General features: G+C 44.7%; 1 protein-coding gene across 1 annotated transcript; it reads right to left on the bottom strand.

Moving 5' to 3' along the window:
• On the bottom strand, positions 1 to 24,935 carry LOC136767367 (Fc receptor-like protein 5). The gene is made up of 6 exons (XM_066721134.1): positions 24,692 to 24,935; positions 16,107 to 16,142; positions 10,956 to 11,249; positions 6,917 to 7,249; positions 4,078 to 4,344; positions 1 to 444 (listed from the first exon to the last, which is right to left on the bottom strand). Exons 1-6 carry the CDS (start codon positions 24,789 to 24,791, stop codon positions 101 to 103), a joined length of 1,374 nt encoding a protein of 457 aa, XP_066577231.1. The 5' UTR covers positions 24,792 to 24,935; the 3' UTR covers positions 1 to 100.

Here is a 24,935-nt window from a genome sequence, read left to right as displayed (position 1 = left end):
TTAAGTAATTTTTTAGCATGTCTGTCTACTTTTTACCATACCACTAAAGGCCACTCCAGAGATGAACACAGTCCAGAGTGTGTCCTATTAACACACTGCATCACTCACCTGACACTGTCAGAGTCACAGCCCCGCTGTACTGAGTGTAATAGGGTGCGTCTCCTCTCTCAGCTCTGCACCAGTACAGCCCTCTGTGTGTCCCAGTCACAGCGCTGATGGTGAAGGTGCCTCCAGCTCCGCTGCTGCTGTCAGAGAGGGGCTGCAGATAGACCCGTCTGCCATTGTACCTCACATAGTCCAGTCCAGCCCTGCTCTGTCCAGTTCTGTACCAGTAATACCTCCAGCCTGCAGACGCCCCTGTAACCTCACAGCGCAGAGTCACTGAGTCTCCCTCGAATATCTGTCCCAGTGGAGAGACAGTCAGGACAGGCTGGGGCCGAACTCCTGTAACACAGAGCACACAGTCAGGACAGGCTGAGCTCCTGTAACACAGAGCACACAGTCAGGACAGGCTGAGCTCCTGTAACACAGAGCACACAGTCAGGACAGGCTGAGCTCCTGTAACACAGAGCACACAGTCAGGACAGGCTGAGCTCCTGTAACACAGAGCACACGGTCAGGACAGGCTGAGCTCCTGTAAATCTCTTTATATCTTTATTTACATGTTTCTCTATGAGGGTGTGTAGGGTGTAGATATGATCTGTAGTGCGGTGTTTTGGGAGGAAGACAATCTGACTCTTACTCAGGACAGTGTGTGTTGAGGAACATAAGAACATAAGACAGTTTACAATCGACAAATCTGCTCAAACAAACCAGTGACGCAGGACATTAGGTTTGATTATAGGTGTGTACGATGTGTTTATAATCACAACTTATTAATATCGATGTGAATATATAGGCTATTGATCGGTTCTATATTTTCTTTGAAAGTAATCTTAACCCTTTGCAGCCAAAGCTTTCTAAAATAATTAAAAATGTGCTGGTTCAATGGGGCATCTAATTCATATATTTCCTTTTTCAAATGTCTATCTTCAGTTCTGCAAGTTTAAAAAAGCTGTTATACAATTCACCCGAAAGGGAAGCACCTTTACTAGGACATCTGCATTAAATCACAATAAATCGTGTGCATTAGTGTGCAATCGTATGCATGGAAAGCAGCCTCTGTGACGCGTCTATAGTTATAATATCCTCATAGCAGCGCTGTGCACTTCCTGCGGTTTCTGTTCATCCACATTGTAAACAGCGCTTTCATTTCTGCATCGTCCCAGTTGTCACCTCCAACGCCGGCATTTGTGATTGTACTGCTCAGCTCAATATAATCGCATTTTGGATTGCATAGTAAATTGCTGGTCTCGTTTTAAAATGCATTGATTTGAATGGAAACCTGCTTATACCGTTTTAATGCAAAATTCGGATAATTAATAAAGTTATGGTCCCGTTCTCAATTTCACAATGCAATTTCCACGTGTAAAATGCATGCTGTTAAATTCCAGACTTCAATCATACTTAGTACAAGAACAAACAATAGCAAGTTTACCAGCTACACACACTTTTATTTAATTTATATTTAAACTGTTTACATCATTAAACTCTTTACTTAGCCTAGACTTTTATAATATATATAAAGATGTGAGCTAGCGATCGATATGACATTCAAACAATACAGAGACAATACTGTGTCTTGCAGCAGTGCAGTTGTGTCGGTGTCTGTGTTTACTCTGTGTTTACTCTGTGTTTACTTTGTGTTTACTCTGGGGGCGGGGCTTCAGTTGCATCACACGCTGACGCTTTCCACCGGCTCTGGGCCCGGCGCGTCACAATCACATTTAGGCCGCCTTTCAGCCGGGTGAAATGATTTAGGCCTGGTCAAATAGCGGGACTAGTTTTGATCCGGCCCAGGCCGACTTAAATCTTTGAAACCGTTCACATTTGAGTTAAGGCAGACCTGGGCCGCCCTAAATCTCAAATATGAACGGGGTCTAAGGCGTATATCTTTGATGTCTGGTTGTCTGTGTTTATTATTTGATAATTATCAAAGTTGTTTTCAGAATTTCTTACATTCCTTGTCAAACCAATGATTGTCTTTCAATTTGTTTGCTCTTTTATTGATTTTTAATTTAGATTTCAGAGCTATCTGTTTACATATATTATTCCATTTTTCTACAGCCAGATTTACTCCTTGTGTACAGTGTGGGTATGTGGTGACCAGAAAGTTGTCCATCAGTGATTGTATTTCTGGGTTTCCCATTGCTTTCTGGTTTTCTTCTGTATGACTGATGGAGGTTGTACAGCTCGCTGTGCTGCTTCGCTCTGTTCTTTAAGAAACACAGTGGTTTGGCTGTGATCTGACAGAGGGGATTGAGGCCTGACCGTGGATTCACGAATACAGGAGGGGTTGAGGTCGGTGATGGTGTCTACTACACTGCTTCCAAGAGTCCAGCTGTAGGTGCATCTTCCCAGAGAGTCCTCTCGGATCCTACCATTAACAGGGTACAGGCCCAGGCTTTGACAGAGCTGTAGTAACTGTCTCCCATGTGTGTTTGTCTCCCGGTTGTAACTATTTCTGTGGGAGCTGGTGGGAGTGGAGTAAAGGGAATTTTGACCAAATATGTGGTTGACTCCCTGTGTGCGAGTAGTCATGTAAGGTGCCTTTTCTGGCATTCAGATCTCCACAGATTTCCCCTAGAAAATATGTCCTCGTTAAAATACGGGGATTCTGAGGGTGGGATGTTTATTGCATGCAGGTAGATGTCATTCTTATTTGAGACCATATTTTTACACATTTTTAACCACATATGTGATTCTCCTTCATTTATGGGCTGGATAGATTTGGTGAGCTCTGCTTTATAGCAAATGATATTTCCCCCAGAGTCTCTGCCGTGCCGGACTGTGCTGTGTTTCAGCAAAGGCACTATGACCTCCCTGTAGCCCGAGGGACAGTGAGTGGAAGTGTCAGACCTGCACCATGTCTCCTGTAGCATAATTACATCAATGTTTTTAATACTATTTACAAACCCATCCATCTCTGAAGACGCTGTATAGGAAAGTTGAAGAAAGTGTTTTGTGATAATTATATAATGATTTATATTAACACTAGCATTAGAAGTAGCTTGTATACAGACTGAGCAGATTAGCTTTAGCAGGCTAAGCAATAGGTCAACAAGGTCAATTTGTTAGAAACTCCTGTCAGTAATAAAAGATCACACAGTGCTGAAATAGCCTACAGCTGTTTTGTTGAAAATCCGTTAGTGACTTAATTGTTTCTCCAGATAGGCAGGAACTGTTTTTGTTAATGAGCGATTGACAGTTGTTAAATAAGATCCGTGGGATCGGACCTTTCCTAGTATATCAAAGGAAGACATCTGTTCTTTGGATCCCACACCTCTTCCGAGGAAGACTACCATGAACATTACCAGGGTCAGAAATCTGACCTCGAGATAACACTCTGGCAGACATCGGCCACAGATCCACATGTCCTGTTATGTATATAAGGCTGACCTCTTGTGCTGTTCAATAAGTCTCTGCTGAGGTAGAGTGCTTCCGTGTCGGGCCCCTTCCAGGCCTGGCATGTTAAATAAATACATTTACCATCTATGCATCCAGACTGGGTTCTTCAAACTCAAATGAATGAACAATCTCACAGACAAGGGCAGCGCAGTCTTGTGTCACGGTAAGACCTGAGCCAGACAACATCAGGCAAATGGCATCGATATTATTGGATGATGATCTGAGTGTCTGGGTTATAACTTGTAAAAGTCTACAACTGAAGATAAAAAAGAAGGAGGAGAGAGAAGAAGAGCAGAAGACAAAGACACACCGGCTGCCTACTGCCAAGAGAGACTGACTGTCCCGTGTCTGGAGGGGCAGGGAGAAGAGCAGGGATTATCTGTTCCTCTCCTGTAACCCAACAGACGCTTCATGTTGCATATGAGTGTAATCAAATTGTATTAGTCTTACATTAACACTGTCCTAAATAAATGATAAGTGCACATTTGTGACCACCGCGTTCTGCAAGTGAGTTTCAGTTCATCTGTAATGCAGGACTGAGGAGACACTCAGAGAGAGAGACTGGGTCACTGCGCTGTGAGGACAGGGGTCTGTCTGCTCTCTGTCCCTCACAGTGATACTTCCCCCCATCAGACACAGACACTGCAGTTATGGAGAGTTTGTCCCCAGTCACAGTGTGTCCAGCAGGCTGGGCATCTTCAATGCGTTTCCCATCTTTATACCAGTGATACTGCCAGTCCGTGTAGCCCCCTGAGAGCCCACACCTCAGAGACACTGTCTCTCCAGTGTAGATGGGGCTCCAGTGCGGCTCTACGGTCAGGGAGGCGTGGGGCAGAGCTGTGGACAGAGCACATGTAACAGTTCGATCTCCTGTCTCTGTACACTGTAAAGGAGCTGCAGTGAACTGACCAGACACGCACGCACAAACGCACACGCACACGCACACGCACACACAAACACACACACAGTGATAGACACAGTGATAGACACAGTGCACTCACCAGTCACAGTCACTCCAAGAGGAGCACTGGGCTGTGAGGTCTGTGGTCGTTCTGTCCTCTGACCCTGACACCAGTACTGCTGAGACACAGCAGACACAGTGAGGGTGTTGGTGTATCTGGGACTCGACTCCACAGGAGTCCTTTGTGTGCCACTGAACCAGAGATAGGTCCAGCCTGAGAGAGACCCTGAAATCTGACAGCGCAGAGTGAGCGTCTCTCCAGGGTACCAGGGTCTCTTTGGAGACACAGACACAGTGGCAGTGGGCCGAGCTGTATTTAATGTAATATAATCTATTGTATGACTGTATATATACAGTAAGAAGACTCACAAGCCTGGTCAGCTCTACACCCAGCAGCATGGGCTGTTCAGTCTCAGATACAAGCACACAGGCAGGTAGAGGAAGCTGGAGGAGGGAGGCTGAGGGGCCCCTGTACCGTTGTGACATTGTGACAAACCGCAAACTCACCACAGCAACACACAGACGCACACAATGACTCTGGGACGCCCAGGGCTCCTCCACTCACCCATCACAGAGAGAGACACAGCCAGTCACCTGATCACCAAGACAGTCACCTGAACACTAACAGTAACCTGATAATAATAATAATAATAATAATAATAATAATAATAATAATAATAATAATAATAATAATAATAAATATTATTATTATTATTATTATTATTATTATTATTATTTCTTAGTAGACACCCTTGTCCAGGGTGACTTACAAAATATACAGTGAGGGAAAAAAATATTTGTTCCCCTGCTGATTTTGTACGTTTACCCACTAACAAAGAAATGATCAGTCTATAATTTTAATGGTAGGTGTATTTTAACAGTGAGAGACAGAATAACAACCTAAAAATCCAGAAAAACGCATTTCAAAAAAGTTATAAATTGATTTGCATGTTAATGAGTGAAATAAGTATTTGACTCCATCGACTGACAAAACCCATGTTGGCAATCACAGAGGTCAGACGTTTCTTGTAGTTGGCCACCAGGTTTGCACACATCTCAGGAGGGATTTTGTCCCACTCCTCTTTGCAGATCTTCTCCAAGTCAGTGGGCAAACATACAAAATCAGCCGTGGATCAAATACTTTAATCCCGCACTGTATGTTTGGGAAATTTAAATCCATTATAACAACCACATCCTTGCTACATGCAGTCCTGATTACATTGTACAATGCAACATCTTTCTGAATATCTGAGTTGGGTGGTCTGTAACACTCCTACCACTAATCCTCCGGATCTTTTATTCAATAGTTTAACCCACAAAGATTCTGGGATCTAATTTGAGTTCTTCTGCCTCAATGTCATTTCTGACATATAATGCTACCCCACCCCCTCTTCGATTTTGCCTGTCTCTCCTAAACTGTGTGTATCCTTCCAACTTGTATTCATCCCCATTATTTTCTGTAAACCATGTTTCTGTCACTCCTACAACATCATAGTCACACGCCAGCACTGTGGATTCTAGGTCTAACATCTTGTTCCTTATACTCCTGGCATTAAGGAACAAACATTTCAGGATTTTCGTACTACTTTCCTACTTAGTGCCACAGTTTTCAACCCGTGTGAAGTGGAACAATGGTGTGCCATGAGGACTCCCCAAGTGTGCCGTGAGATTTTTGTCCCTTCAAAAATATTATGTAATTTTTTTTTGGGCAAATTCATGAATCTTTTATCAAATCAAACTTATTCAAAGTTATGAAAATGTAATATTTAAACATCTACTTTAGACTTTTTTTAATGATATATCCAACTGAAGTCGATTTCTAAACAGAAAGGAAGGGAGAGCTGCGGCAGTCAGTTCTCCTTTCTATGTGCTTGGTGTGACGATTTCCAATTAAACTGTATCCCGCACTTTTATCCATGGAGTTTTCCCAGATGTTGAATTAGTTTTTATCTCGCACTCTGCTTGTCCTTTTTCTAGGTTGGACTTGTGGACGAAATAGATTTTATAAATATTATTTAATATGTTTGTCCTTGCCCTTTTGGTAGGCTTATTTATTTGACTTGAAACTGCTTAAATTAACTGTGGATATGTTTTTATCATGCTCAGCTCAGGTGTGCAGTCAAAGTTAAGTTAATCAAATAGAATAAAACAGAGAGGATAGCATGTTTGTTCTGCGTGATATTGTTTTTCAACAGTTGTAATGCCCTTCGTTACATTTAACCACTTAGTTGAATTAACTTTTTATATGATATTGTGCACTGAACATATTTTGCTGTTAATTTATATATATAGTTTTTAGAGTATGGTCTTGGTCTGCCTGCACTAAATAAATGATTTTTTTTATTTAATTTTTTAGCATGTCTGTCTACTTTTTACCATACCACTAAAGGCCACTCCAGAGATGAACACAGTCCAGAGTGTGTCCTATTAACACACTGCATCACTCACCTGACACTGTCAGAGTCACGTCCTCGCTGTACTGAGTGTAATAGGGTGCGTCTCCTCTCCCAGCTCTGCACCAGTACAGCCCTCTGTGTGTCCCAGTCACAGCGCTGATGGTGAAGGTGCCTCCAGCTCCGCTGCTGCTGTCAGATAGGGGCTGCAGATAGACCCATCTGCCATTGTACCACACATTGTCCAGTCCAGCCCTGCTCTGTCCAGATCTGTACCAGTAATACCTCCAGCCTGCAGACGCCCCTGTAACCTCACAGCGCAGAGTCACTGAGTCTCCCTCGAATATCTGTCCCAGTGGAGAGACAGTCAGGACAGGCTGGGGCCGAACTCCTGTAACACAGAGCACACAGTCAGGACAGGCTGAGCTCCTGTAACACAGAGCATACGGTCAGGACAGGCTGAGCTCCTGTAACACAGAGCACACAGTCAGGACAGGCTGAGCTCCTGTAACACAGAGCACACAGTCAGGACAGGCTGAGCTCCTGTAACACAGAGCACACGGTCAGGACAGGCTGAGCTCCTGTAAATCTCTTTATATCTTTATTTACATGTTTCTCTATGAGAGTGTGTAGGGTGTAGATATGATCTGTAGTGCGGTGTTTTGGGAGGAAGACAATCTGACTCTTACTCAGGACAGTGTGTGTTGAGGAACATAAGAACATAAGACAGTTTACAATGGAGAGGAGGCCATTCGCCCCATTGTGCTCGTTTGGTGTCCATTAATAACTGAGTTATCCAAGGATCCTATCCAGTCTGTTTTTTAATGTTCCCAAATTTTCAGCTTCAACCACATCGCTGGGGAGTTTGTTCAGTTTGTGACGCCTCTCTGCGTGAAGAAGTGTCTCCTGTTTTCTGTCTTTAATGCCTTGAAGCCCAATTACCATTTGTGTCCCCGGGTGCGTGTGTCCCTGTTGATCTGGAAAAGCTCCTCTGGTTTGATGTGGTCGATGCCGTTCATGATTTTGAAGACTTGAATCCAGAATCCAGTCTTGAAGCCAGTATCCGGGTGTTGATGATGCTGCAGAACACCTTCCCCAGGTTACTGCTCACACAGGTGCCCCAGTAGTTGTTGGGGTCGAATTTGTCTCCATTTCTATGTAAGGGGGTAATTAACCCTTGATTCCAGATGTCAGGGAAATGTCCCACCTTTAGAGTTGTGTTAAGGAGTTTGAGCAGGGCTTCCTGCAGCTTGGGGCTGCTGTGTTTCAGCATCTCACTGGAGAGGCTGTCTGCCCCGCTGGCTTTTCTGTTCTGGAGGGCCTGCAGTTTCTCCTTCAGTTCCACTCAGTGATCGGGGAGTCCAGGGGCTTCTGATTGTCTTTAATTGACAATTCCATTTGTTTAGCTTGATCATTTTGTGTTGTTGTTTTGTATATTTTTTCAAAATGTTCTTTCCATGTGTTTCCATTTTCAATAGCCAATTCGTCAGGTTTATTCATCATCTATTCCTTGATCTCTGTCAGTTTTTTATTGATGTGGTTGTTCTTTTTCTTTTTGAATGTGAGTTTGTAATTAATTAATGTCTCGCAGTAACTAAGACCCCGTTCACACTTACTAGGCCGGGCCTGGGCCACCTCTGGGCAGCCTCACATATGCCGGCGAAAAGGAGGCCTACACGAAATGCATGCCGGGAATAAACAAATCTGCTCAAACAAACCAGTGACGCAGGACATTAGGTTTGATTACAGGTGTGTACGATGTGTTTATAATCACAACTTATTAATATCGATGTGAATATATAGGCTATTGATCGGTTCTATATTTTCTTTGAAAGTAATCTTAACCCTTTGCAGCCGAAGCTTTCTAAAATAATTAAAAATGTGCTGGTTCAATGGGGAATCTAATTCATATATTTCCTTTTTCAAATGTCTATCTTCAGTTCTGCAAGTTTAAAAAAGCTGTTATACAATTCACCCGAAAGGGAAGCACCTTTACTAGGACATCTGCATTAAATCACAATAAATCGTGTGCATTAGTGTGCAATCGTATGCATGGAAAGCAGCCTCTGTGACGCGTCTATAGTTATAATATCCTCATAGCAGCGCTGTGCACTTCCTGCGGTTTCTGTTCATCCACATTGTAAACAGCGCTTTCATTTCTGCATCGTCCCAGTTGTCACCTCCAACGCCGGCATTTGTGATTGTACTGCTCAGCTCAATATAATCGCATTTTGGATTGCATAGTAAATAGCTGGTCTCGTTTTAAAATGCATTGATTTGAATGGAAACCTGCTTATACCGTTTTAATGCAAAATTCGGATAATTAATAAAGTTATGGTCCCGTTCTCAATTTCACAATGCAATTTCCACGTGTAAAATGCATGCTGTTAAATTCCAGACTTCAATCATACTTAGTACAAGAACAAACAATAGCAAGTTTACCAGCTACACACACTTTTATTTAATTTATATTTAAACTGTTTACATCATTAAACTCTTTACTTAGCCTAGACTTTTATAATATATATAAAGATGTGAGCTAGTGATCGATATGACATTCAAACAATACAGAGACAATACTGTGTCTTGCAGCGGTGCAGTTGTGTCGGTGTCTGTGTTTACTCTGTGTTTACTCTGTGTTTACTTTGTGTTTACTCTGGGGGCGGGGCTTGAGTTGCATCACGCGCTGACGCTTTCCACCGGCTCAGGGCCCGGCGCGTCACAGTCACATTTAGGCCGCCTTTCAGCCGGGTGAAATGATTTAGTCCTGGTCAAATAGCGGGACTAGTTTTGATCCGGCCCAGGCCGACTTAAATCTTTGAAACCGTTCACATTTGAGTTAAGGCAGACCTGGGCCGCCCTAAATCTCAAATATGAACGGGGTCTAAGGCGTAGATCTTTGATGTCTGGTTGTCTGTGTTTATTATTTGATAATTATCAAAGTTGTTTTCAGAATTTCTTACATTCCTTGTCAAACCAATGATTGTCTTTCAATTTGTTTGCTCTTTTATTGATTTTTAATTTAGATTTCAGAGATATCTGTTTACATATATTATTCCATTTTTCTACAGCCAGATTTACTCCTTGTGTACAGTGTGGGTATGTGGTGACCAGAAAGTTGTCCATCAGTGATTGTATTTCTGGGTTTCCCATTGCTTTCTGGTATTCTTCTGTATGACTGATGGAGGTTGTACAGCTCGCTGTGCTGCTTCGCTCTGTTCTTTAAGAAACACAGTGGTTTGGCTGTGATCTGACAGAGGGGATTGAGGCCTGACCGTGGATTCACGAATACAGGAGGGGTTGAGGTCGGTGATGGTGTCTACTACACTGCTTCCAAGAGTCCAGCTGTAGGTGCATCTTCCCAGAGAGTCCTCTCGGATCCTACCATTAACAGGGTACAGGCCCAGGCTTTGACAGAGCTGTAGTAACTGTCTCCCATGTGTGTTTGTCTCCCGGTTGTAACTGTTTCTGTGGGAGCTGGTGGGAGTGGAGTAAAGGGAATTTTGACCAAATATGTGGTTGACTCCCTGTGTGCGAGTAGTCATGTAAGGTGCCTGTTCTGGCATTCAGATCTCCACAGATTTCCCCTAGAAAATATGTCCTCGTTAAAATACGGGGATTCTGAGGGTGGGATGTATATTGCATGCAGGTAGATGTGATTCTTATTTGAGACCATATTTTTACACATTTTTAACCACATATGTGATTCTCCTTCATTTATGGGCTGGATAGATTTGGTGAGCTCTGCTTTATAGCAAATGATATTTCCCCCAGAGTCTCTGCCGTGCCGGACTGTGCTGTGTTTCAGCAAAGGCACTATGACCTCCCTGTAGCCCGAGGGACAGTGAGTGGAAGTGTCAGACCTGCACCATACATCAATGTTTTTAATACTATTTACTAACTCATCCATCTCAAATGAATGAACAATCTCACAGACGAGGGCAGTGCAGTCTTGTGTCACAGCACGACCTGAGCCAGACAAGTCCGGCAAATGGCATCGATATTATTGGATGATGATCTGAGTGTCTTGTGACCACTGCGTTCTCCGAATGAGTTTCAGTTAATCTGTAATGCAGGACTGAGGAGACACTCACCTGACACAGAGAGAGAGACTGGGTCACTGAGCTGTGAGGACAGGGGTCTTTCTGCTCTCTGTCCCTTACATTGATACTGCCCCCCATCAGACACAGACACTGCAGTGATGGAGAGTGTGTCCCCAGTCACAGTGTGTCCAGCAGGCTGGGCATCTTCAATGCGTTTCCCATCTTTATACCAGTGATACTGCCAGTCTGTGTAGCCCCCATAGAGCCCACACCTCAGAGACACTGTCTCTCCAGTGTAGATGGGGCTCCAGTGCGGCTCTACGGTCAGGGAGGCGTGGGGCAGAGCTGTGGACAGAGCACATGTAACAGTTAGATCTCCTGTCTCTGTTCACTGTGAAGGAGCTGCAGTGAACTGACCAGACACACACACACACACACACCCAACTCCCTAACCCTGCGGGCCTCCCCTGAGAGACCGTGACAGAACACTTCGCCAGCCATGGACCCAGCAGTTCTCCTCTTCGGACTACGCCAGGAAAACCGTCCCGTCGAGACATATGTGGAGGACTTTTGCGCTGTGGCTGCAGAGGTGGACTTTGGCGAGGTTTGCCTCAAGGACCTGTTTCGTCGGGGGCTGAGCGAGCCCATGGCCTTCTTGCTGCCGGCAGGTATATGTGACTGGACCCTGGTCACGTATATCGACGTGGCACTGTGGTTGTGTGGCTCGGCCTTTACAGTAGGAGTTGTAGAGGAGACCCCGGCCATCCAGCCAGAGGTCCCGAAGAGAAGAGAGAGAGAAAAAGGTACATGTCCCGGCTGCCACTGCCGAACCAGAGGTCTCGATCCCGGTCCCAGTCCCGGCCATCGTTGCCGAACCAGAGGTCCAAATCCCGGTCCCGATCTGGGCCGCCACTGCCCAGCCCGAGTGCCCAGCCGCCTGCGTCTCCAGCTCCTAAGGCTTTCATGCCTCCCGAGGCTCCCACGGGTTCGCTAGTCAAGACTCTCCTGATTTCCACGGCTCCTAGAGCTCCCACGGCGCCGCCCCTTGTGACTGCTCCTCTCTCGGTGACTCCTCCCTCGGCTCTGCCTCCTATTGCGCCGCCTCCCTCGGCTCCGCCTTCCGCAGATCCGCCTCCTGAGCCTTCTACGGTCCCATCTTCCACGGCTGCACCGCCTCCAGTGATGCCGCCTCCTGTGGTTTTGCCTTCCTCGATGCCGCCTCCAGTGTGTCTAGCACATCCTCCGCGTGACCTGCACCCTGCCTCTGCCCGGTGGCCCTCTGCCAGACCTCCTGACCCCGCTCCTGTTCTGGGGCCGTCTACTAGACCTCTGGACCCTGTCCTAATCCTGTGGCCGCCTTCCCGGACACCGGACACTGCTCCTATCCTGGGGCCGCCTCCTGGACCTCCTGACCCTGCTCCCGTCCTGTGGCCGCCTTCCCGGCCACCGGACCCCGCTCCTGTCCTGTGGCTGCCTCCCAGACCTCCGGACCCTATCCCCGTCCTGTGGCCGCCTCCCAGACCTCCCGACCCATTTCCGATCCTGTGGCCACTTCCCAGACCTCCCGACCCAGTCCATGTCCTATGGCCCTCCCCGCCATGTCTGACCCATTTTGGCTACCTCGAGCTTGGAGGGGGCGGTACTGTCAGGGTTTTAAGCCATTACACTCTCTCTCCACTAGAGGCCGCTGTCTCCCTGTCTTTCCTTTCCCTTCATTGTTCTTTTTTAACCTATCAATCACCCTATTAACATTCCGGTCTCCCTTGTGCACTTGTTCACTCTTCCTCTGTTTCCATTTCCTCTGCAACTTTCTTCCCAGTTCCTGCTCCCTGTCTTAAACCCCTCACTGCCCTCACTCGGGGCGAAGTCTCGTCAGCTTTAGCTACGATTCCAAGCCGTCTCCTCGTCTCCTCGTCTCTTTGATTATTATTGCCTGTCTTTCCGTTTTCGATTCCATCTTGCCTTTGCTAGTCTGTCTGCCTGATCCCACGACCATAGTTTGTTTCCTCGACCACATCTTTGCCTAGCCCCTTTGTCTTGTCTGCCCACTCTACGTGAACTGTACCTGGTCCCAACTCCCTAAGCTCTGCGGTCCTTCCCCTGAGAGACCATGACACCCTTGTCCAGGGCGAGCAATACAAACACACACACACACACACACACACACACACACACACACACACACCATTAGTAACCATTGCATGACTTAGTTATAAAGTGAAGCAGGAACAACAGTCACACACAAAGGGCAGCACTGCTAATATGTCTCTTAAAGCCACGTACTGTTTGTTGTGCAGCATGTTTATCATGGTTGGATCCGCCGACCATCATTATAATTTTACTGCACAAAATGGGAGTTGGGGAACGAGTGCGCATGTTGGAGAAGCACGTAGATACTAAAAGAGTCCACAAATTGGCTGGACTCAGTCTGCACAAACCCAGATTCAGAATTAATAAATTCCTCCTCTAGTTCTCCTGGCCCCGCTGTAGCCAGCGAGAGGCCCACACCGGCGGCTACACAATCACAGCAGGACCACTGGATCTCGGTAAAAAGGGGCTCTAGAAGCATGAAACCAGCAGCTCCGGCACACCTGTCTCCCATTCAGAGCACAAACAGATTCGAAACCCTCAGCGGCGCATCTGCCGAGAAGGGGCTCATTATTGAGACTCCATAGTTACAATGTCACCAGCAGTAGCAGTAAAATGCCTCCCGGGAGCCAGAAAAACAAACACATGACCACATCACTCCAGTATGAGCTTCTCTTCACTGGCTGCCCATGTGCTACAGGATAGACTTTAAAGTTCTCTTACTAGCATTTAAAGCACTAAAGGGTCTGGCACCCCCTACTTAAAATATTGAATACAGTCCAGGTCAGCCATTGTGATCCCAGGAAGCCGGTTACATAGTGCTCCCTAAAATACACAGGTGGTTGAGCATTTAGTTATAGGGCCCTGAAACTGTGGAACAATCTTCCAACCCATGTAAGAGATGCCCCCTCTGTCTTAGCCTTTAAATCACGGCTGAAGACTCATCTGTTCAGTCTCTGTTTTTCTAGCCCATAGTGCCGCCGGTGTGCCATGGACATGCAATGCACAATTGCTTTTGGAAATGTCCTGCATTGCATGACCAGTATTTGAGCACAACAGTCTTTTTGTCTTGCAGCAACAGCCCCTTCTGAGGGTGTGATGAGGCACCTTTCCCTCACCGTGGAAGTCAGATGAGGCACAACCCCCCCACAGTGCCAGCGAGAGGCCCCCACCAGAGGGAAGACCACAGCCAGCAGCACCGATTAAGCCGATTAAGAGCTTTGGTATGAACACAGAGCACTTTACAGAGTGATAAACATACTACAATAAACACAAAAACTCCTATGGATGGCATGTAGGAGAAAATAACTCTGGGGGTCCACAGCTTAGGGCCCAGGCCTAATGGTTGCCTCCCCTCCCGGCAGTATAGTTGTTACACATTGATTGATTGACTGACCCTGTTGTTTGTGCTTGGGTTGGGTTACAGAACCTGTTGAGCACAATGTTTAACTGGTGTTGAGTATGTGTCTTAATCAGTGTCGCAGGTCTGCGCAGACACACACTCACCCATCTGGTTGCCCTGTCGGGTTACAGATCTTTGGGGGTTACAGCTGCAGAACCAGAGAGCACAGATTTATAATCACACCAGAGCTCTTCACAGACAGAGGAGTATGGTATTTATTTCTTGTTTAAGATTAAGGCCCAACCGATATAACGGAGCACTGATATTATTGCCCGATATTGGCCTTTTACATTCCTCTGATAATGCTCCAATGCATTTTCAAAATATTTTTTTCAAATTACCATAAAATCCTTCATCAGTCTTCAGACAAAAAACAAATGTGTTTATTTGGTTTTACAGTCGTTATTATATTTATTTACCATAGTTGTTTTAACATAGTTATGGTGTTTGAGTTTTCCGCTGGGAGCGGAATGACAAGCAGGCTCAGATCACAGAACAAGCTACAGAAATGAGTGAAAGACGCTCCTCAGACAATGCTGGATAAAACTGAAACTATACAGAATATTTATCAAACTATTTTAAACCCTACATCGTGTTGTGGCTGGGATTCGTACTGCAATACTTTTACAGACACAGTAAATAGGTTACACTTTTGAGGGCATTTAAAATGCATGTAAGGCAGGAACATGTAACCTTTATCAACCGCAGTCCTGTCCGCTGTATTAAAATGATATTGTGGCGATCCTGGCAGGAGTCTGCAGGGCGAGTGTGTGTGTGTGTGTGTGTGTGTGTGTGTCAGTGTGAGTGTGGGTCAGTGTGTGTATTACTGCATTGTGTGTTTGTGTCAGTGTGTCAGTGTGAGTCAGTGTGTGTATTACTGCATGTTTGTGTGTGTGTGTCAGTGTGTGTGTGTGTGTGTGTGTGTGTGTGTTTCAGTGTGAGTGTGAGTCAGTGTGTGTGAGTTTGTGTGTCAGTGTGTGTATTACTGCATTGTGTGTTTGTGTCAGTGTGTCAGTGTGAGTCAGTGTGTGTATTACTGCATGTTTGTGTGTGTGTGTGTGTGTGTGTGTTTATATATATATGTGTGTCAGTGTGTCAGTGTGAGTCAGTGTGTGTATTACTGCATGTTTGTGTGTGCGTGTCAGTGTGTGTGTGTGTGTGTGTGTGTGTGTGTCAGTGTGTCAGTGTGAGTGTGAGTCAGTGTGTGTATTACTGCATTGTGTGTTTGTGTCAGTGTGTCAGTGTGAGTCAGTGTGTGTATTACTGCATGTTTGTGTGTGTGTGTGTGTTTATATATATATGTGTGTCAGTGTGAGTCAGTGTGTGTATTACTGCATGTTTGTGTGTGTGTGTCAGTGTGTGTGTGTGTGTGTGTGTGTGTGTGTGTGTGTCAGTGTGTCAGTGTGAGTCAGTGTGTGTATTACTGCATGTTTGTGTGTGTGTGTCAGGTGTGTGTGTGTGTGTGTCAGTGTGTCAATGTGAGTGTGAGTCAGTGTGTGTGAGTTTGTGTGTCAGTGTGTGTATTACTGCATGTTTGTGTGTGTGTGTGTGTGTGTGTTTATCTATATATGTGTGTCAGTGTGAGTCAGTGTGTGTATTACTGCATGTTTGTGTGTGTGTGTGTGTGTGTTTATATATATATGTGTGTCAGTGTGTCAGTGTGAGTCAGTGTGTGTATTACTGCATCTTTGTGTGTGTGGCTGCTCTCTTACCTTCAGTCTGTCCAGGGCTGATGGCAGCACTGAGCACTGAAACACAATAAACACCAGTCAGAGTGTATAGTACACAAGTCAGAGTATACACAGTGCCTATAAAAAGTCTGCACCACCTTGAAAATTACTCACATTTTGTGTCAGTGCCTCAGAGTTTCATGCTTTTAAGTATGTTTCCCACTTACTGTACCTGCACACCATAATTCACACTGTTAAGGGGAAAATGTTTATTGTGAAAAAATATCTGAAATCTCATACTTGGATAACTCTCCACCCCCCTGAGTTCGTATTTGTTGGAAGCACCTTTGGCAGAAGTTACAGCTGTGAGTCTGTGGAGATCAGTCTCAACTCTGCACACCTAGATTTGGTAAGATTTGACTATTTTTCTTTACAAAAATGTTCAAGCTCTGTCCAGTTCCTTGGGGAGCGTTGATGGACAGCGATCTTCAAGTCATGCCACACATTTCAGATTGGATTGAGGTTGGGACTCTGACTGGCCCACTCGGCGCTCTTCCAACGGCACGGTGCTGGTGCTGGTGCAGGAGGCGGAGCCTAATCTGCGCATTCTGCGCATTTCCACCGCAAACAAAATGGTTCTCAGCCAGCAAAAGTGGCTCTGTGCCGGCACCATAAACCTGCTGGTCTGGAACCAAGGAACCCGTGACACCAGGGGCTGGGGGCGTTTATTTTCTTCTCAGTTAAGTAGTGAGAAATCATGTACCGGTATTTAAAAAATAGAACAAAAGCATGTACATGTAAATACTTTCTGCAGGTGAGCCGAGCTGGGCTGTATTGGACTATCTTTTGTGCCAAAATAAAATAAATAAATAAATTAATGAACAACATAAATATAATAAATAAATAAATAAAAGATGATCTCTCTCTCTCTACTACGCACTTGATACAGTACAAGGTTTCAAATAAACAAAAAATAAACTGATGGCTGAGCACTGTATTGCAAGTGCTTTTCTGTGTCCCTGGTGCCATTTTATTGTGAAGCACAGCTTGTAGAGCTGAACGGCATCATGAGAGTCTTCTCTCGATTTCTGTCATTATGAATCACTCCCATTGGTCACCAGCGTGTAGTGTATACTAGTGTGTCAGTGCAGTGTGTAGTATCAGAGCCGGTTCTAGGCATAAGCAACATAAGTGGCTGCTTAGGGCCCCCTAGCAAAAAAATATAATTAATACATTGAATATATTTTCAATTATTTTCTATAATCACAGTGATCAGTTTTATGGCTGGATTTTATGTTTGCTCATTGAATCAAAAATAAGTTACACTCTAAAAACCTGCCATCAATCAGGTTTTGGTATGCGTTGGTGCAGCAGAAAAAAAACTCTAGCAGTTCTAAAACGTTTGACCAGTAGTGTAGATATAGATATAGGAACTGCAAGAGTTTGTTTAGCCTCTATACTGCTACCTACTTCTCCAGCATAAATTATCAAGTTATCTAATTAGCTAGTACTTTAAAATCAGTAAGTGGGATTTAGTAATTGTAGTTTGTGTCAAACTGTGGGGCGTACCTTCCAAGGGGGGTGCGGGCATGTGTCAAGGAAGGCTCGAGCTAGTTACAGTATACAGTGGCAAGAAAAAGTATGTGAACCCTTTGGAATTACCTGGATTTCTGTATAAATTGGTCATAAAATTCGATCTGATCTTCATCTAAATCACAACAATAGACAAACACAGTCTGCTTAAACTAATAACACACAAATCATTCTTTTTTTCTTGTCTATAGTGAATACATAATTTAAACATTCACAGTGCAAGGTGGAATATGTATGTGAATCCCTAGGCTAATGACTTCTCCAAAAGCTAATTGGAGTCAGGAGTCAGATAATGAGACAAGATTGGAGGTGTTGGTTAGAGCTGCACTGTCCTATAAAAAACAATCACAAATTTTGAGTTTGCTATTCTCAAGAAGCATTGCCTCTGGCACCAAGACGTTAGCAGCAGATCCTTTAAGTCCTGTAAGTTGCGAGGTGGGGCCTCCATGGATCGGACTTGTTTGTCCAGCACATCCCACAGATGCTCGATTGGATTGAGATCTTGAGGAATTTGGAGGACAAGTCAACACCTTGAACTCATTGTTGTGTTCCTCAAACCATTCCTGAACCATTTTTGCTTTGTGGCAGGGCGTTTATCTTGCTGAAAGGGGCCAATGCCATCAGGGAATAACGTTTCCATGAAAGGGTGTTCATGGTCTACAACAATGCTTAGGTAGGTGGTACATGTCAAAGTAACATCCACATGGATGGCAGGACCCAAGGTTTCCCAGCAGAACATTGCCCAAAGCATCACACTGCCCCCGCCGGCTTGCCTTCTTCCCATAGTGCATCCTGGTGCCATGTGTCCTCCAGGTAAGCGACGCACACACACTTGGCCATTCACACGATGTAAAAGAAAACATGATTTATCAGACCAGGCCACCTTCTTCCATTGCTCCGTGGTCCAGTTTTGATGCTCACATGCCCATTGTAGGCGCTTTCGGCAGTGGACAGGGGTCAGCATGGGCACCCTGACTGTTCTGTGGCTACGCAGCCCCATACGCAACAAACTGCGATGCACTGTGTGTTCTGATACCTTTCTATCAGAACCAGCATTCACTTTTTCAGCAATTTGAGCTACAGTAGCTCGTCTGTCGGATTGGACCAGACGGGCCAGCCATCGCTCCCCACATGCATCAATGAGCCTTGGCCGCCCATGACCCTGTCGCCGGTTCACCGCTTTTCCTTCCTTGGACAACTTTTGATAGGTACTGACCACTGCAGACCGGGAACACCCCACAAGAGCTGAAGTTTTGGAGATGCTCTGACCCAGTCGTCTAGCCATCACACTTTGGCCCTTACACTTGCCCATTTTTCCTGCTTCTAACACATCAACTTTGAGTACAAAATGTTCACTTGCTGCCTAATATATCCCACCCACTGACAGGTGCCATGATAACAAGATTATCAGTGTCATTCACTTCACCTGTCAGTGGTCATAATGTTATGGCTGATCGGTGTAAGTTATGCTCTAGAAACCTGCCATCAATCAAACCTGCCTTGGGTGTAGTAGAAAAAAATTGAATAACAAAATTAGGATTGCAACGCAACCAAATTATACTAGCGAAAAAAAAAAAAAAACAAGAACGCACCAATATGGCACACAAAAACAAGCACAAGAGAAAGGTATTGTAATATTATATTATTGTGCTTCATTTTTATTGCTGTACAACAATATGTCGATGACATTAGGTGTGTAGATAAAGCTAGCTGGCTGTATTTTTTTTTTTTTCTTTTTACTTTAATTGAACTGGACAGTCCAAGTTCACCTAAATGAAATCTCCAAATGATTTGCAGATATCTCAAAATGATTTATAGATATCTCAAAATGATTTAGAGATATCTGGAAATAATTTAGAGATATCTCTAAATGATAATTTGGCTTGCCATACACGTTGTGCTTAAAGAGAAGTTGTTGTGAGAAATGTATTGTTTTGTGAGAAAGGGAGAATTGCATCCAATACATCAGTGGAGGTTCCGGCAAAACGCAAAAGCTGAAAATTTGACAAAGCTTATTTAAAACTGGGATTTACATGTAGCGGCTTCTCGACATTAACTGCAATTAAAACTAAATATCACTTAATTTGGAAGATGACTTATGTGTCTAAAATTGCAACCCCAAATCCCATTACTTTGGGCATTGAGGAAACAAACACACCCCTCCCACTGATCAGGTAGGAAAAATGAATATTATATGGAATTAATCTATCATTGGTTTGTGTCATGTTTCTTAAATGGTTGTAAAGTTTTATTTTAGCGGTTTCCATTTCTACTGTTTTTGATCTCAAAATGTATAGCCTATTTCTGCAACTCATACGGATCTCTATATTGATCAAATCCCTACTTTTTTATTCATGATTTTCCAAATATTGCTGTATTGTTCTTATAAACTATGAGGAGGCGCAATCATTTTTTGTCATTGCTCAGAAGAGGCTCAAGATAAAGTCTGAGAACCCCTGGTCTAGATACACTTATTTAAATCTGCAATATCTGTCAGGACCTTTATTGACTGACAGACTTCAGACTACAGGTGCTGCTGACTATGACTGAGCCTGGGGCAAAAATGTGTAAGACACTAAACCTATGTCATTGAAAAAAATGGGATGAGGAAAAAAAGTGAGGGGGGGGCAAATCAAATCCTGCTTAGGGCCCCCAAAAGGCTAGAAATGACCCTTGGGACAGACCATACACAACATTCAAACGAGTATGAGATTACTGAATGGTAAGTGAAATTATACCAACAGATGTAATTCCAGCCTGCAGACGCTAGAGTGCGATAGCGATGTCACAGTGATTTTGTATTTTAGGTTTTTCTAACAGACAGAAAATAGAGAATGACATCGTTTCCCGTTTTCAGTTTGGATATTACTGCTCCTGGTGAAACCTCAGAAATCTCAACCCTGAAGAAAAAGGAATAGGGACGCTTTGCTTTCTAGGCAGTTTCAGTCCACAGTCCAGTTAACATCCAGCTGTGTATATGGTCTGTGTTTTGGTCATTCAATTTTCGTTCCACAATAAGCAATTGGAAAACTAAAATATTTGGGGGTTTTGGGCCACTCATGAACCCTACCGAGTTTTATAAACACTTCTGGCAAACAATCTCACCATTATTTACCAAAATGGCATCCAAATTAAAACAATCTTCTACAGTTCGTCCACACATGAACACAGCCCTTCTCAGTATTACTTAAACCAGACAAGGACCCAACACTATGCTCTAGCTATCGCCCCCTATATCTAATAAATACAGACCTTCAGATAATCAGTGAAGCTCTAGCCACCTGATTAGAATCGGTAACTCCATTGCTTATCTACCCCGACCAAACTGGCTTCATCAGAGGTAGACGCTCTTCAAACAACATGCGTCGCCTACTCAATTTAATTAACATAACAAAACACAATACAGTAAAAACAATAATTGTATCATTAGCTAAAGAAAAAGCCTTTGACACAGTGAACTGGAAATTTCTACTTTGGTAATTGGTTTTTGAATCGTTCATTCACTGGATAAAGACATTATACACTTCACCTATGGCAGCGGTCACTAAGAATGGGATAACATCACAAAGCTTCACATTGAGCACCAGACAAGGATCTCTCTCCCTCCCCTCTCTCTCTCTCTCTCTCTCTCTCTCTCTCTGTCTCTCTCTCTCTCTCTTTCTGCTCTATTTCTTGAACCACTAGCTGCTGCAATAAGACAGAATTCAAAGTCTCAGTACAAACCACAAGATCAGCGTTTATGCAGATGATGTATTGTTCCTCCAAAATCCCTCAGATTCAATACAAAAAGCGATTGAAGTCATAAATGCATTCTCTATTATGGACTACTCCATAAACTGGACTAAATCTCCAATGCTTCCCTGATGCGGAGACTCCCAGAATGCTGCAGGCCAGACACCTGCTCTCCCTTTCAGCACTGGATTATCAAATACCTAGACATCAATATCTCAACAAATCTGTCAGTTATTCCATCTACATTTTACTCCACTCATACAAATCATACAAGATGATCTGAACCGATGGATGAACCCACCACTGTCCATCACTGACAGAATGGGAACAATTAAAATGTCCATTCTGCCCTAAATTAACTACCTTCTCGCCATGGGTCCAGTACAACCTACAACCACATGGTTCCCGACATTAGACTCAATAATTACAAAACTGTACTGGAAAAATAATCAACCTCGGATTAAGTTAACCACATTACAGGAAAGCAAAGTCCAAGGAGCCCTAGAGGCACCAATGTTGTTCAATACTACCTGGCTAATCAACTACAATATATTAGAAAATGGCTACACTCAAATAAACACATCAACCTATGGATACAAATCAAACAGGCTGTATGTAAAGACATTTCAGTTAATGACTTACCCTTCATAACCCCAACTGTAAAACATCATAACACTGTAATCTCCTCAACTTTGTGGAAAATTAACAGACTCACTCAGTTTACAATGACGCCCAATATGGTCGAATCCTGACTTCCTTATTATAAAAATGCCAATATTGTTTAGCACATGGAAAAGGAAAGGTATTACACATTTATATCACATATTTGAAAACAATCTCCTCAGCTTCACTGATTTGGAACAGAATTTAGTTTCCAGACCACTGCGGTCTTCCAGTGCCAGAAGACTAACTCGGCCTCCTCTCCACTCTCCTTCCTCCAGAGCTGCTCCTTCTCATCCCTGGCCCCTAAATGGTGGAACAACCTTCCCACCGAAGTCAAAACAGCAGAGTCCTGCGCCTCATTCCAGCGCTTACTCAAGACACATCTTTTCAGACAGTACTTGTAATATTAGTCCTGTTTAATCCCCGTTAGATAGCACTTCATAGCATTTTATCATGCTTCTTGCGTTATTGATTGATTTCCTCCTTGCTCCCTTTCCCGTAACCCTTGACTGTGACCTTACATCTTGACGGCACTTAGCTTTACTTTCCAGAATGTATGTCCGCACTTACAGTACTTAACTGTATAAATTAGAAATTGTGAAATGTATCTTGAATTGCTTCTTTTAATGTAAATTTGAATTTGCAGTGTTTGATGCCTTGTACTTAACTGTATTGTTGCATTTTGTATTGCACTTATGTTGTAAGTCGCCCTGGATAAGGGCGTCTGCCAAGAAATAAAAATAATAATAATAATATAATATGGGCAGTAGGGATGTGCTCTCCTATCTGCTCCACTGATGTGAAGGCTGTTTGTCTGCCGCCTGCCTTTAAAACACACGCCACTGCAGTGCATGCTGGGACTGGAGTTGGTCAAGCGTTTCACTGCCAGATCAAATGTACCGATGTGTCTGATCCGGATCAGAGATGGCCGTGTAAATGTGCCTAATGTCTCAGAGATGAGAGAGAGACGGTGGTACTCACACACACAGACAGTGTCACACAGAGGAGAGAGAGACGGTGGTATTCTCACACACAGACAGTGTCTCAGAGAGGAGAGAGAGACGGTGGTACTCTCACACACACACAGTGTCTCAGAGAGGAGAGAGAGACGGTGGTACTCACACACACAGACTCTCACAGAGGAGAGAGAGACGGTGGTACTCACACACACAGACTCTCACAGAGGAGAGAGAGATGGTGGTATTCTCACACACAGACAGTGTCTCAGAGAGGTGTGAGACGGTGGTACTCTCACACACAGACAGTGTCTCAGAGAGGAGAGAGAGACGGTGGTACTCTCACACACAGACAGTGTCTCAGAGAGGAGAGAGAGACGGTGGTACTCTCACACACAGACAGTGTCTCAGAGAGGACAGAGAGACGGTGGCACTCACACACACAGACAGTGTCACACAGAGGAGAGAGAGACGGTGGTATTCTCACACACAGACAGTGTCTCAGAGAGGAGAGAGAGACGGTGGTACTCTCACACACACACAGTGTCTCAGAGAGGAGAGAGAGACGGTGGTACTCACACACACAGACTCTCACAGAGGAGAGAGAGACGGTGGTACTCACACACACAGACTCTCACAGAGGAGAGAGAGACGGTGGTATTCTCACACACAGACAGTGTCTCAGAGAGGTGTGAGACGGTGGTACTCTCACACACAGACAGTGTCTCAGAGAGGAGAGAGAGACGGTGGTACTCTCACACACAGACAGTGTCTCAGAGAGGAGAGAGAGACGGTGGTACTCTCACACACAGACAGTGTCTCAGAGAGGACAGAGAGACGGTGGCACTCACACACACAGACAGTGTCTCAGAGATGAGAGAGAGACGGTGGTACTCTCACACACAGACAGTGTCTCAGAGAGGAGAGAGAGACGGTGGTACTCTCACACACAGACAGTGTCTCAGAGAGGACAGAGAGACGGTGGTACTCTCACACACACACAGACAGTGTCTCAGAGATGAGAGAGAGACGGTGGTACTCACACACACACACAGACAGTGTCTCAGAGATGAGAGAGAGACGGTGGTACTCACACACACAGACAGTGTCTTAGAGATGAGAGAGAGACGGTGGTACTCACACACACACAGACAGTGTCTCAGAGAGGAGAGAGAGATGGTGGTACTCACACACACACACACAGACAATGTCTCAGACAGGAGAGAGAGATGGTGGTACTCACACACACAGTGTCTCAGAGAGGACAGAGAGACAGTGGTACTCACACACACACAGTGTCTCAGAGACGAGAGAGAGACGGTGGTACTCACACACACAGTGTCTCAGAGAGGAGAGAGACGGTGGTACTCACACACACAGTGTCTCAGAGAGGAGAGAGACGGTGGTACTCACACACACAGTGTCTCAGAGAGGAGAGAGAGAGACGGTGGTACTCACACACACAGACTCTCAGAGAGTAGAGAGAGACGGTGGTACTCTCACACACAGACAGTGTCTTAGAGAGGAGAGAGAGACGGTGGTACTCTCACACAGTCTCTCAGAGAGGAGAGAGAGACGGTGGTACTCACACACACAGACAGTGTCTCAGAGAGGAGAGAGTGACGGTGGTACTCTCACACACACACATTGTCTCAGAGAGTAGAGAAAGACGGTGGTACTCACACAGCACAGCGCACAGAGTAGCGGCTCCCATACTGCCTGCAGGAGAGTGACACTGAGAGACACAGGACATTGGCTTACACAGACACACACACACACACATTCACACATACAGAGACTCACACACACCTCAGCTTCCTCAACTGTGCCAGCTCAGCCCCGCCTTCAATTCCCTCTCAAGATAAAACTGACACACAAACTACCACACACACTCACACAAGCCCTTGAAACATCACCCTTAAAAATA

The sequence above is a fragment of the Amia ocellicauda genome, chromosome 14 (genome assembly GCF_036373705.1).
Source record: "Amia ocellicauda isolate fAmiCal2 chromosome 14, fAmiCal2.hap1, whole genome shotgun sequence".
Taxonomy (NCBI): Eukaryota; Metazoa; Chordata; class Actinopteri; order Amiiformes; family Amiidae; genus Amia; species Amia ocellicauda.
Note: the sequence above shows the minus strand (reverse complement) of the source record. Positions and strands in the feature narration are given on the sequence as shown.